At 30.9% G+C, this 15,278-nt stretch overlaps 1 protein-coding gene across 1 annotated transcript; it reads right to left on the bottom strand.

Moving 5' to 3' along the window:
• Positions 1 to 6,413: 6,413 nt before the first annotated feature.
• Positions 6,414 to 9,242, bottom strand: LOC121126160 (ovochymase-1). The gene is made up of 3 exons (XM_040721467.2): positions 9,089 to 9,242; positions 7,978 to 8,418; positions 6,414 to 7,922 (listed from the first exon to the last, which is right to left on the bottom strand). Exons 1-3 carry the CDS (start codon positions 9,165 to 9,167, stop codon positions 7,546 to 7,548), a joined length of 897 nt encoding a protein of 298 aa, XP_040577401.1. The 5' UTR covers positions 9,168 to 9,242; the 3' UTR covers positions 6,414 to 7,545.
• Between the last annotated feature and the right edge of the window lie 6,036 nt (positions 9,243 to 15,278).

Below are 15,278 nucleotides of genomic sequence, written 5' to 3'. Positions count from 1 at the left end.
CAAGGATGCCCACCTTTGGCCTTCTGGCCGATTTGCAGCCTGCTTAATGTTTAAGTGCGTTCACATCTCATTCCCACTACAAGTAGTTCTTTTGGCAAAAGTTGTCACAATACCATCAAAACGTATAGAACACCTATAATACGTACAAAAAAAGAAAAAAATATTGATTTAATTAATTGAATAAAGTTCATTCGATCAAATTATACATCAGAACAAAAAATTATTAAAAAAAAACTCCCCCAGAAGAAAAATATAATCCTACGGGCCCCCGTGAGTAGGGTTGCCAGATTGGCCTTTTTTAAAGCAGTTTGTCAATGAAAAATAATGTTTTGCCTTTTTTATATTCGGCCTAAATTTGAAATAAATATGTATGTAATAGTTTTTTTTTTTATGAAGTCATTTTTCATGAAATTAAATTTAATATGTTGTGTGGCCCATTAAAATATTTCAAGTGACAATGTGGCCCATTATATTAAAAGGTTGGACAATGTCTGGTTTACAACCTTTATTAGATTTATGAGAGTTATATTGGCTCTGATATGACCCATTTTCAAATAAAGCCTTTAAATTTATCACTCTGTTATTTTTACAACTAAATTGCATATGGGTCGGGTTAACATAAAAACAATTTTGATCAAAAATCAAGTGAAGGAGAATATCACAATTAATTTATTTACATCACAAATACATAGTCTCTCAAAGAAATGGGCGGTTGTTTTCCAAAGATTAGAAATGTAATTCAATCTCAATTTTGAAAAGAATCCTTCTAGTTTACTGATAATATGATAAAAGTAAATTCTTTTGATATTATCTCAGATCTCTTTCTCTTTGATACTAACTTTCATCATTCACGTTCAAGTGATTACTCTTTAACTTGTATTATCTCTTCACGAATAAAAAGTAATGATAAAAGATTTGAACAAAAAATAATCAGGATGCAACTCATAAAAGTTACTCGACTCCCTTTTTCATATCAAATTTATTTCATCTCTGACAATATGATATAAACTTAATTACGTCTAATCATCTTCGTTCTAACTTACTACTCCTAAAAAGTTTATCAGTGGGTCTACGTTTGTAATTCCAAGACTTATTGAAATTTTAACACTAGAACGATGGACGCTAACAACTCCCTTAAACGACGGTGGATATCAAAATTATGTATATTTATTTTTAACATTTGTATCTGTAATGATTTTACGATTTACAAATGATTATGGACCTGGGACTTCCTTTAAAATGTTTTCTTGGCTAAAACGGGCTAAACTCTTTCTATTTCCTATTTTTTGTACGTGAATTGTGCTGGCCTTGCCGACATACATTGACTCTCAAAATAAGTTGATGTTTTTTAGAAGGCGGGATTTGAGTCACTTGATTGCATCCTGGCATTCCTTGAAATGTTGTATATACCAATTAATTGTACATAAATACATATAGCATCTAGAAAAAGTAATAATAGTATTCAACAAAACTACTTACCCACAGGCTTGTCAAAAAATTCGGAATAGTAATCCGAATCACAAGAACTTAATTAAGGTGTTGAACATATTTTTCATTTTGCTCCAACTAGAAATCATCACCTTCTAAATTAAAGTATAATTTGGAATTAAGATAATCCTTTATTTCTTCAATAAATAATTTTTTCTGGGACATTCATCCACCATAACAGATAGAATCGGAATGCCTAGTTCTACAAAATCTATATTTATATTCATAAAACAAAGCACACGATAATTTTTTTATGTTGTATGAACTTGCTTGAGCCTGTTCATACACAATTGTAGAACAAAAAGATCGTTTGAAATGATTGGATATGAAAATGATACCCACGTCTGTCAATGTAGTTTTCATATTTGATAAACGATTACTGATTTTAATTTCAAAATTTGTTTTTGTTTTTGTTTAATAAATGAATTATGAAAATCTAATAACTTATTTAGAAACACAATCAAGACTCCCAATATTTCATTAAATACCAAATGGGTATCAAAAATGATACCCTCGTCGTTTTAGTGTTAAAGTACAACTGTATTTACATCCAATTGGTCCATTGAAAACAAATTACTTACTAATTCAATATTTAATCAAGTTTGAGTGATAGAAATTAATTCATATTCTAGTATATTAAAGCATAAACAATTAGTTACAAAAAAAAACATACTTGGGCTCTCTAGCTTACGTACTAGTCGAAAAAATGACATTGGAAAATGATCACAAGTCCATGAGTGACCATAAGAAAGATCTTGGGATTTAACACCATAATGTCCAGAGAGCTATCAAAAAAGTGGGTGGAAAGTGCCTTGGGAGTGTTGAGAGGCCACTTTTGACTCCAGTAATTGAAGAACCCCATCTCCTCCATTTCAAGGCTCTTTTGATTAGGTCTTTTGGGTTAATTTGAACTCTTTCTCGACCCTTTTAGCTCCCTAGTAGAACTGATCTTCATCTTCAGCGGGTGCAAGACCTTCCACCACTAACTGGAAGCCAACATTGCCGTTAAGAGATGGTTACATGAATGATTGAGAGAACTCAGACACATATCTATTTGTAGTATACATTGGGTTGAAATTATATTCCTTATTAATAAATTACATCTTGTTGAAGCTTAAAATTCCGAGTGTTCAGATTTTAATAGACCACCTGGTACATTGATTTTCTTATGCAGAAAGGGTAATTGTTCTTGCTTCTAAATACTGGAAAAAGTTGCATTTATTAAGAAGAATTGAAATATAGGACGTCATTCTTTACTGAAAGTGACGACATTTCCACTGAGGCACGTATAGTAACTCCGAAAATGGGGACATCTGATCCCACTACTATTGAACTACATTTAAAAAAATGTCTTAATTTTGAAATTCATAGTCCAATCTTATAGAAACATTTTTAACTTATTTGGAACAAAATGCTTTTAAATATTTTAAAAAGTCTTTCATAAACAAGGCCAAGTTCAAAAATGGGGTTGTTTTCTACTCTGGTAACTAATGGCCAATTTTTTTAACAAAAAAAATGTTTCAGTGTTACTTATTTGTCAACAAATATTGTCGTGCCGATCCTTATTTATTCGGGACAGGTCTGTCTTAGGACCGGTCCTAATGACTGTTTATCCTTTGGACCTGTCTGAAACTGTCGTTCCTTGTATTTCCCCATACAAAGGTTGATTGTTTAGTAAGGCATATAAGATATATGATATATTTATTAAAAACTTTGCACATATCTTGGGGAATTTAATCAAGTTTTTGTGATAATGCAATATAAAATTAAGATATTAGATCGATCTTTGGTGGAGCAACGGTTAAAGTAAAACTTTACCTCATTGTTCCATAGGCCCTTTGCTATTGCCCAAATCGTTTATTTTGTATTTTGGGAAGTATGATTTCTTTGTTTTTCTTCGCCTCTTTGCCCAACCCTCCAGCAAACATAGACATAATGACACAACGACCAACAATACGAACACTTGGGAGGGGTCCATAAGGCATTGAGACATAGTTCTACCAAAAGATTGTCCTAATATATATTACCTTAACGATATAATTTATTTTAATAAATAACGGAATAATAAACAAGAAAAAACACCTTTAATGGCGTTACGAGCCCAAGAAGCAACAAGTAGGAATAGACTGGACTAGACAAGATGAACCCTGACTGGACGGCAGTCCTAAATAAAAACCAACACAACATTGGCTTTATCAATCAGTCATGTTTTAATCATCTTAAATAGAGTTTTACAAATGGAAACATCAATTTTACGCAAATTTCCTTCCAAGATGTCCTATTCAATTAATCATTCACTTTAAGATCTTAATAGTGGGATTCTTTTAAAAAGAGCTTTTCATTTAGAACGAATCCTTTATGAAGGGCACATTACACTCATAATAAGTTTTGTAAAAAGAAATTCACATTAATATACTTAAGCCATGTGTATCTTGCATTGTTTAAGTGCGATCGGTTTACACGTGATAGCTTGAGAAAGATAAGATTTCGTACTTAAAATATTTTAAACAGTTTTCTGATTATTTGCTAAATATTACATTTTATGTATATAAATACCTTTTTGGGTCGTCCCTCAACCTCGTCTTTGTAATATGTATCGAATAATATATTGATTGATCGCTTTTGATGGAATCAATTTACTTTTAAATATCTATTGTATGTAATTTATCTTCTTTTTAAATGTACATAAAATATTAGGTACTTATTTGAAGTATGGGACATTAAATAAAACACTTTGATTAGCACCCATTTTTCTGTGCAAATTGCTTGATAAAATAGATACCTGTTCAATGCATAAGTAGTGATTATTGTACATTTGTATAATTATAACTATCGATCATCATCAAAGTTAAATGACTCATTCAGATGTACTAAATAAAAAAACATATCGTATCTCATTTTGTGGGGAAAAATAAATTTATCTTAGACATGTATCAAAGAATGAAAAAAAAAATGATATTTAGATATATATATTTATGTATAGAACTGAAAGCTGAGGGATTTGGAATATCGACTTACGGATCAATTAAGTATCGATTTTCCTATTTATTTACGTAGATATATATATATATTAAGAAATATAGTTTTTCTAGCAATAAATAATGATTAGATAATGATATATGGCTGTAACTAGAAGCTTACATTTGAAGTTATGCAATCCTATGGATATAGGGGGGGAAAAGCACATTGGAGTACAGTAAAAGCCAATAAATGTGTATGTGGGATGCATAGACCCTTTCCTAAGCCTTGAAACAATTGTAATATAATACAAACAGCCTGTTTATGAAGGTGGTATAAAAGCAAATCAATGCACACTCCACACATAAATTTAAATTAAAGCCTACGAGAAAAATATCCAGAAACTTTTTTTATAATTTTTGGAGGACTGCTAAGAATAACATTCTTACCAGTTGAGATAGGAGCAAAACAACACTTTATTAATCTAATTGAAAGAAGAAGATCTGGGGTTGGGTCCGATGCTTCGGTTCAAGAGATAGTCAAAGGCTTAGAGAACCCTCTACTCTTGTCAATCACAATTTTGGACAAAATAGAGAGTAGTTACCAACACCTACTCCCTGGGTAGTGTGTAGGGACAGACTAATGACATATCCTTAACTTTATTCTATCGCGCAGCCGTTCTTCTGATAATAAGGGAACAATGCCTCCAAATCATCTGGTAATTAGCCACATAAGTCAATCATAACAACAGTATATATATAGGTACATATATATTGCGTTATATTAAAATCTTCATAGTATTTTATTCAATACTGTATTGTAATATCAATTATAACTTTCTATTAAAAGTGTAGTTATAAATTTGTATTTCTATATGATTGCCAAAGTTTATTAATATGAATAATGAAATGGCCGATATATATTATATAATTGTCGAGGAATCAACAAGCAATTGGATTCCTTTTCTTTTGGCAAATGAAGTTTACGTATAAAATAACTTAATAATTTGTTTATTTATTTAAAAGAATGCATTATGAAATAACCATGAAGTATCAAGGGAGAGGAGGGAATCGATAGCTGACAACAAAATATATAGGGTGTTTGTATGTTAGTGAGGTAACACCCTTATAAAGAACGAATTTCCTGATTATCTAAGGCATCAAAGGAAACAATTATACATTTTTCATTTGAATGTGAGCATATTGCAAATGTTGCGAATCACGAAAGGTGTGTTTTTTATATTGTCACTAATCAAAAATAAATAAATTGATTTAGCACAAAAGTTCAGAGCATCTTATAAAAATTTAGATACATTAGTACATTGTCCAAATTATTCATAAAAATAATTTTTATTGGAATGTTTTTTTGTTTTTGTTATATTTTGTGATTCAGGCATAAGTTTACCTGCGGATTGTGTGTGATTCATGAAATAATAATAAATTGATACAAAGTTGTACTTCGGTATAAAAAAACAACAACATCCAATTAGACTAAATGGGATTTTCAACTTCAAAATATGAATAGTCGCTGTGGAATGTCAAGTTATACTGTTTTTTCTAAATGTTTTTGTTTTCTTTTTTCAAACAGCACTTTCTTAAACATTTTGATTTTAAACACATTTATGATAGCATTTGAGTATCTCATCCCTCTGGTCGGGCGGAACGTAAAGAAAAATAAATGTTTCGATATTATTAGAGGAAAAATGTATGGCGCGTGTGCTCTTTTTTTCCCTTTTTTTAGTTCATTTTTTAAAAGATTGTCGTGGTGTTAACATCTTGCTCTGAATGAATAATTTTCGCCTGCTTTTGCTATTTTTTATTTTATTTGGATATGCATAAAAAATAATTTATACATGATAATATGTTAAAATAAAATTTTAAACTATTTTACCTTCATTAATGCTATTAGAAGGGTTAAAGATTCTTCTCTCTATATTAGTAATACATGTTCTTCCTCAAATAATATATAGGCCGCTGATATTAATTCTTACTAATTATTATTTAGTAGTGCCATATGCATGGCTCCTGTCTTCTCCTCGTCCCCTATTCATCCGTAATTCCAAAATAGAAATGGATATCTTGGTTGTTTGTTTTTAAATAAAATGTTTGGGAAAATAGTAGGTTTTTTTTTTTTTTTTTTTTTGGGGTCACTTTTTATTCAAGAATATTGCTAATAATTGCTTAAAATATTTTGTTATCTGGATTTGATTCCACTCCATATTTTAGTACATTTATTACACTTTGAGATATACTGGTCCATAGAGTTCAAGATACCTAGTGGTCCATTAAAATCTGAAGACTTTGAATTTTAAACTTCAGCAAAATATAATTTATTAATTAAAAGTAGGATTACAACAAAACTTAATACTATCCATAGATGTGCTTCTGAGCTCGCATAATAATTAATGTAGTAACATTTAGTGTTAATGATGGCTTCCAGGGGAAACAGAAGGCCTGGTACCCGCAGTGAATTAAGTCCTCTGACATGGCGTCCCAATGCTGGCTGAAAGTGGCTTAAAGGGGCTAGGTATTTGGATGACGGATACTGCAGGTCTTCCCCTCGACCTGAACTCAAAGGGGCTGTAGGGTTGGGCGAAAAACAAAACCTTTTTTTTGGAAAAGTAAATTGGTTTGATTAAAAAATGGTTCCTAATTGTACAAAACACTTTTAAAAAGGTTGAACAGGTTTGAAAAGTATTTAAAGGTAGCTAAACATCCCTAAAATTTGAAAATTTACATTTTTTAAAGAGTAAATTTAGTAGTATTTCCAATTTAATATTAGAATTGTAAATAAAATAAAGTTTCTAATAATTTGACTGGAGATTCGTTTAAATATAAGTATGACAAATAAAATTTATGTTTCACTCAAATATCTGTGATTTCCTAAATATTAATATTAATATACATGTGTCAATTATTGAAATAATAATATCATCGTACTTCAATTCTTTTGATAAAAATTATTAATCTCTTTTAAAGTTGCAAATTGTAGAATTTGCAACTATAGCGACGGCTTGTACAAGATGTCAACATTGATACAACAAACATATATTATAATATCTAAATGTCTCAAATATGTTGGAATGATAAATTATAGATTCTATGTTAAGGAGGAACGGAGCATCGTAAGAATCCGTGAGTAAAATGAGGTTTTTTGAAAGCATTCCCCATTAACAGCATGTTTTATGATCCATCCCATGTACTCAGAGACGCGTGCAAACTCTCCCGTCATGTTCTGTACTTCACACTGACTTGCAAGACTTGTAACTCCAACCAATGTAAATTTTCGGTTTTCTTTGAGGACCAAAGGTCCTCCTTCACTCAAAGTGCAGACCCTGTTTTCTTCAGACTTTGCAATAAATCGCTTTAAACTACCGTTGGATCTTTTTTCATCTGGTTGAGTAATATATAAATTTACTCCTTTCGGTAATAAACTTCCAAGAGCCCTATTGTGTTGTATATCTCCCCAACCATACACTAAAATATGGAGACATATTTAGTTAATCTGGTGGTTACAATTCTGAATTAGAACCTGTGGCAATCCGCTGGTTAAACTGTACTTCCCTATGCCTAGGAAGACAAACTGGTTGAACGGAAGGAGAAAATAGTAGAGATACGGGTAGCTCTACTAAACCGATATCATTCTCAAAAGTACGTTCATTGTAATCCTCGTGTAGAATAACTGAACTACTACGATAGATCCTGGAGTGTTTATCCATATTTGACAAGTTATGAGCCCCAACGTAGACATAAACTAAGTCGAGACTGTGATTCCTACTTTTTAAACAATGTGCCGCCGTAATTATGAACTTGAGATTAATGATCGCTCCGCTACAAAAAATACGCCTTCCATCCGAAAAGGAAGAATCCAGAAAGGACAGCCATGGTTGTTCATTTTTGGAAAGATAGTCACCTTTAAGCATTTTACTGTTGTCTCCTGAAAAGGTATTATGAGCATATGATCGACCACAGTCTGAAATTAAGCATGGATTAGAGTTTAACTAGATAAAGGGTGTACATAACAACGAAATCCGGGGCCTCAAATTTCCGGATTTGTCCGCCATATATCATGACGGAATTGTGCAATGCTTTATATGTGATGGAGTATACTCACTCACTATACATTTCACTTTGTAGCCAAATCACCTTCTATGGAGTAAACAACAGAAGATTTGAAGTATATTTGTTTTACATGTTCATAGTCAGAATGCAGGTGTGCTGTTCTGATGATTTTGGTGAACAAAGATCTTGATATTAACAACGATGAGTTCTCAAAGATGACAAGGATCAACAGAACAAGGATTGTGAGGTTGAGAAAGGCCCTGGTTGAGACTCAGACCCAGAATTTGCTTCATGAGCACTTCTACAACTGTGTGTCTGAGGATATTTGACTTCCTTGCTCCTTTGACCTGAATCCGATGGATTATTTTGTATTGAGATACCATGATTCAAAGGTCAACAAAGGTCCTCACGCCACCAAGAATTATCTAATACATTTCCAATGATGACATCTGCTTCTCAGTTTCGGTTTTTTAAACAAATCTTAAAAAATGACCGTTTCATGTTATTTCAATGAAGATAAATCACCATAAGCCCTGGATTTCATTGTTATATCCTTTAAATATATTAGAATTGTAACTTACTGCAATCTGAGGGAAATAACTGATAACAAAATGGAAGTTGAGCTATGTACAAAAGGAGTTTTATGACCTTGTTGCTCATTACTTTAGAATGAGTTTAATTTCCTATCAACTAAGTTGATAAATGTTTTGTTCAAGCTACGATAAATGTTTAGCAAATAAAACTTTATATTTTGATAAAACTTTAAAAACAAAAGCATCAAATATCATGCATATAATATGATGCATGCTTGTTCATGCAGTTTTAGAGTTTTAAAAAACAACAACAATCATTATGTATTGTATTGTTGTAAATATCACAAATAGTAGTCGCTTTATTTGTAAAAATAACTCATTTTTTAACATTTTGCTGCATCACAGTTAAGTAGAGGAAATATTTAATTTCTGACAAAAAAGTATACACGAGTAAGGTATGGTGATAAGTTCTCTGCCTGACTTTCAGTAATTTAATTATTCTAATTTTGTACATAGTCTTTCGAAACTCCCACACATTTGATCCAGTAGTTGACTCGTGTCTTATACGTGGTGAAAAATTGAAGCATGAAATACGTTGGATCCCTTTTTAATCTGTCCAATGATTGCTTCAAAAACCGATTACGCTTTTGCTTATGATCAACATTCAGTAAATGCGGTACCCATCTTACAGAGTTTCGGAATTGATAATTCTTTGTGCAAGATGTTTCGTATCCATTTTTCCGATATCACCATAGACACAACTATCTCACTCGTCTATTGTCCAACACAATATTCATCGGGAATTATAAGGAGTGATGATATCAGGTGTATTTTTTAGCCTGCCCGGTTGTTTTGGAGTTGACCAACGGAAGAGTAAATGAGCTCTTGTCATTTTTATTTGTTTCTAGAGGAGTGAATATCCTGTTCTATTACATTCAATTATATTCAAAACCAGATTGAACATTTGCATTTACTCATAAAACACGGAGAGTAACCTTAAATATTTGTTGTGGAGTTATAAATAAAAGTCCTTGTTGGACTCAGTCATCAACTCGACATCATAGCAATTAGTGAATATATACTTGTTTATTTACTTCCCTCCTCAAAACTGCTTGAATCTTATGAAACGTCATGACAGCTAAGATACTTCCCTTCAAAATATTCTTTAAATTGCAAAGGCTACCATATTGATCTTTTGTTTCTTTTGAAATAGTACCCCCAAAATACAAAAAAATATCATCACTACCACATGGCCATGGTTTAACATGGAGAAAACGATTTATTTCGTTCCAAATTGGCTTTGTTTTATAATAATTATTTATCGACTTTATAGAGTGAAGTTCCCATAATCCTTTTTCGCTCCTTCCTTAGTTTAAATGGTATTTTTCCCGCCAAGAAGCAGTGTGATAATAAAACACGAAATGGATTGTGAACCATTGTTTAGGAAATAAAAATGTAGCATCAAACTTAGCACAGTAACTCACAAACTAAAGAACAGATTGTAATAATATTTTGACAGCTGTTTTTTGAAGTCTAGTACCAATTGAAAATGAGATACAAAAACAGCTACATCTATATTTGAAGCCCGAAACTTTTCAGCCTATGTGTTTCTTACAAATGTAAGTCCATATTAAACTCCAAGTAGAATTGAAGATCGACATTGTATCATTTATGCTTTTAAATATACTTACTAGATACTGAGTGGCATTTATGTTCCTTTCCTTCCTCTCATAGTTGATTGTATCTTTTAAAATGAAAAGTAATGACTGGCAAAACACATTCCTTTTCAATTATTCTTTTAATTATCCGGGTAAATTTTGGGTTTCTTTTTATTAACATAATGACAGTTTATATTTTTTACAAGTATAACTTTTTATCCGTATACTTTAATATATATTCAAGTAAGTGTTTATGCTTATTGTAAAGTAATGAACCTATATAATACTCTAACGTATTTGTTACTGCATGAGGAATTACCACATGGGAAGTTGAGACTTCTTTAAACCATTATTTTGAAGATTGTTGCTCAAGGTCGACTTTTGAAGAGTAGGTATATCAATGTCTTTATAGTTAAGCTCCCCAAAAACTGAGTATTAGATAGATATATTTTAAAAATAAAGACCCCTTGCTGTGCTTTTGTACGGCAAAGAAGATTTTTGTTTACTTCACACTGTTTAATTGGGTCTAATCCATGGCTTAAGTACTACTTATTTAATTATAAAAACAAAACAAAGTTTGACTTTCTGTTTGTCGGAATGAATGAATATTTTGACGTAAGATATGGAGATGAAGTCGTATTAATGGAATATTGTAGGCCTGTGCATGTATAATAAGAGCACCATTCTTCTTGTTGTGTTTTTTTAAAAATATATATCGAGATGTTCGCACATCCTCCTTGGGATGATCTTCTTCTATAAAATTGCTGTATCCATTAAAAAACAAAGTTACTCGTTAAAATAGTTGATTGACAACAGGTAGTCCCAAGACGGCTCTTCAGTATACCTAAGGGCTTTATTCGTCTATCCAATTTACAAACCATAATAATTGAGGGAAAAAATATTATTACTTGTTTTTGTATTGACGGGTCACATGTGTTAATAAATAACAAATGATTATTAAGTAATAAAAAGACTATCAATCTAAGATTATACTCATTTAATTTATCACATACTAGTGTAGTATCTCTCAATGTCCAAAGTAATGAAAAGTCGGCTAAAATACAAATTTAGCTTTAATAATATGTAAGATAACTTACAAAACAAATTCTCGGTGTTACTCTCAGTTTTTCTTGAGCACACTCATACCTAACTACTCACTCAATATTTAGAAGTTATCTCCTCAAGAACAAAAATATAGTAGCTTCAGAAAAAAAAAAAAAAAAAAATCAGGGCTCTCACTTAAATTCCGAACATTTCCCTACGCTCATAATAAGCACAAAATACGTCATAAATATGTTTCTTTATCAATGACAAAAAAATGACTTGAATATTTAAAAAAAAGCCTATCTACACATCTAATTTGAGTTTCAATTTTCCTCGAGAGGATTGCGTTAGGAGATTGAATGTTTTGTTATTTTTTCTTCAATACAATCTCTGTCAAGTTCGTTTCTCGTCAGGTCAAAATAAAAAATCCTAATTTTTATTCTCATGAGTATCACCTCATTCTTTCTCTCAGGATGAATAATCCACATTCCTGGCTATGAGTTATTTTTAGAATAAAAACCTTGTGAGTATTCAAGAGTTTGTTCACTCCCCTTTTTGTGATATTATTGACAAACGAAGTGAATTTCGAGAATACTAGATACTTCCAAGAGAACAAACTTCAAAAAGTTATTTGCCACCTTTTCCTGTTCACAGATTTCTAAATCTTCAAAATATATCTCCACTCCAAAATGGAAATGTCAAAGAACCACTTCCAAAGCAACTACGTCTGCAAGGGTATTAAATGAATATGAAGCCATCATTAATGCTTAGCATGCTTTCATTCATAAGATTGTGTCATTGATTTCAAAGACTTATGCAGAAATTGTAAACAAATTCTACCAAGTAACATCCATTTAAAAATTTAACTAAAGATTTTTGTACATACTACTACCTGCTATAATTTTCTCTAGTATTAATTGAAAACAAAGTGACTGGTAATCTTAAATAAGATATGTTCTTGGTTCTGTATGGCAATAATTTCAATGTATGTTCCAAGCTTATTCGAGACATTACAACCTAACAACAACCAAAATAACTTTTTACTGCTAATATATTTTTATCCATGATTAAAGAAGAATAATTACAATGAAATAATGAAATTCAACTTTTGAAGCTGGTTGCATCAAGATGTTTTCCTCTACTAGCCAATAAAAAACCATTCCAAGACTACTTTACCGAATTAATATGCTCAAATATACGTTACTTTTTCTATAGCTATGTAAATATAATTTGTCTATAACATCATAGTGAATATGAGAATAAATGCAATATGGAAGAAGAATTATCATACATTTATTGATTATTATTAACACATATTATTTTCCTCAAAAGAAAATATTATAAGTATCACTTAACAGATTGTATTAAAATTAACTTAAAAGCTGTTCTATAGAAAAATACTTTTCTTGAGTACATTTATATTCAATACAAGCTTTATAAAATTGACAAATTTTTAAAAGACATAAAAGACTATATTTATCTATGTACATTATTGTCATTTCAGTCTTATATACAAAGTAATATGAGCATATGTACAATTAATTTATTTCAAACTGATACAAATGTAACTTTTGGAGTTCTATATTTGCATTAATTTTACAATTATATAAGAAATTCGTAACGTCATCTTCAATCTCAGTGATGAAAGTCGTAAATTTGGTGATTTTAGACACAATATATATATGATTAAGATAATTCATAGCCTCATTGTTCGTTGGACTGTCTTTAGAATAAAAATAAATCCAATTTGACAATAATAATGTTCTTTATTTATTCTGACGACTGTGTCGTATAGTTATAATCGACTAATCATTAAAATGCAATGCTCACCTTCTTGAATACCAAAAAGAGTTCCACTTTCCAACCATTCGTTTAGTAAAAACCTTCAGAGTCTAATATCATCTTCGACTTTTTTCTATGACAAAAGAGACTCACAAATTGAAGTAGTAACTATTAGGGAATTGAAATGTACTGGATGTATAATTTATCCATAAGGACTACATAGCACGAATCAGTCTCATCAATGGAATTGATACACTTATTCATGTGTTTCAGATGAGAATTTTTTTTTTTCTGTATATCAAGTACACTAAAGGACTCAAATCAATCTGAGTTTCAATGGGTTGAATAAAAAACTTTAGACGAAATATTAATTCAGGAGTTTCAATGATACAGCTGGAAGATGATAACTTCCTCTATTTCTCACTGATCTTTTATTTGATTATTCTTGCACTGTTACAAATTCATCACGCCTCAATTATCATCTGAGTATAAAACGTTTGACTATAAGTTCTGAAACGGCTAATACATCCTTGAGTAATGCTCTACAAGATTTTAAGGAACTATTGTAGACCTTTATATTAAAGTGTATCTCCACAATGAATTATCCTCCCATGAATGGAAATGAGAGCTAATGAGTGGGTTAAAGAACCTCCTCAAAGAAACAAGATCCTTAACATCAAGTTAAAAGTTAGAGGCGTTCTGTCAGGATATTCTATTCCATTAAATGAAAGTATATTAATTTATTTTAAGAATAGGTGGATGCAGATCCAAATATACGAATGTTCCATCGAAAATGTCAATCTAAGTAAAGTAATACTATAAACTAAATCTACTGAGAAACACAATTCAAACTCTTCTCTCTCATAGTCATAGACAGTCAAAACGTACTTTTAAGGTGCCAGGTTTCGTGACAATTTCAATTCTTACTTACCAAAGAAATAGTATAGATAAAATATCCATACGCAGGGATAAGCGTATGGAATTATTTTCCTTTGTAATATAATTTATCCCTACGACAGATTAAATTCCCTACGAGTGGTAGCACTGATTTGATGACCCAAAGAGTTCTTTATCTCGTTGCAACATCTCATCTTTTTAAATTTTATAAATAGTTTTTCTTTCTTTTTAATATGAGTTTAATTGAACACCTGCGAGATTTAAATAAGTTTGAATTACGCTTGTATTCTCCGGCCTATGCTCGTCAATTTCTATAAACAAATTATTTTTATGAACCTAATTTGGGCCAAATATGGTGTTTAAATGTAATATGTAAATTTATGATTCCTTTATTGTGCAATTTGCGACAAACTCAAGAGATTAATACAAATAATTGCTGAATAGAAATTGACAAATATTCATAGGAGAACGTAAATACAATACACACTTAATTTTGAATAAAATAAATAAGGCTAGCTTTTGTGTTTACGGGCCACACATTTCTTCTCGTTTCGTCTGATTTTATCTTGTCTTTGTTTTGTTACATTTTGTATGGTGTTGAAAGGATTTTTGACAATAAATGACATCTAGTCGAAGTTTAAAATTCATATTGTTCAGATTTTAATGGACCACTTGGTGTATCCAGAATAAAGAAGGTCACCTTTTGTAATCTGAGTGGAAGGCTGTTTTCTACTGAAAGTTTAATCAGTTGATTTTTCAACGCAGTGGAAGGCGGGTTGTTATTTTTGTTTTTTGAAGCAGGATCCACAGATAAAACTATGTATATAAAAAACACATAGGTTTCTATCTGGTGCATC

Source organism: Lepeophtheirus salmonis, chromosome 11 (genome assembly GCF_016086655.4).
Source record: "Lepeophtheirus salmonis chromosome 11, UVic_Lsal_1.4, whole genome shotgun sequence".
Lineage (NCBI taxonomy): Eukaryota > Metazoa > Arthropoda > Copepoda > Siphonostomatoida > Caligidae > Lepeophtheirus > Lepeophtheirus salmonis.
This window is presented reverse-complemented; position numbering and strand designations above follow the sequence as displayed.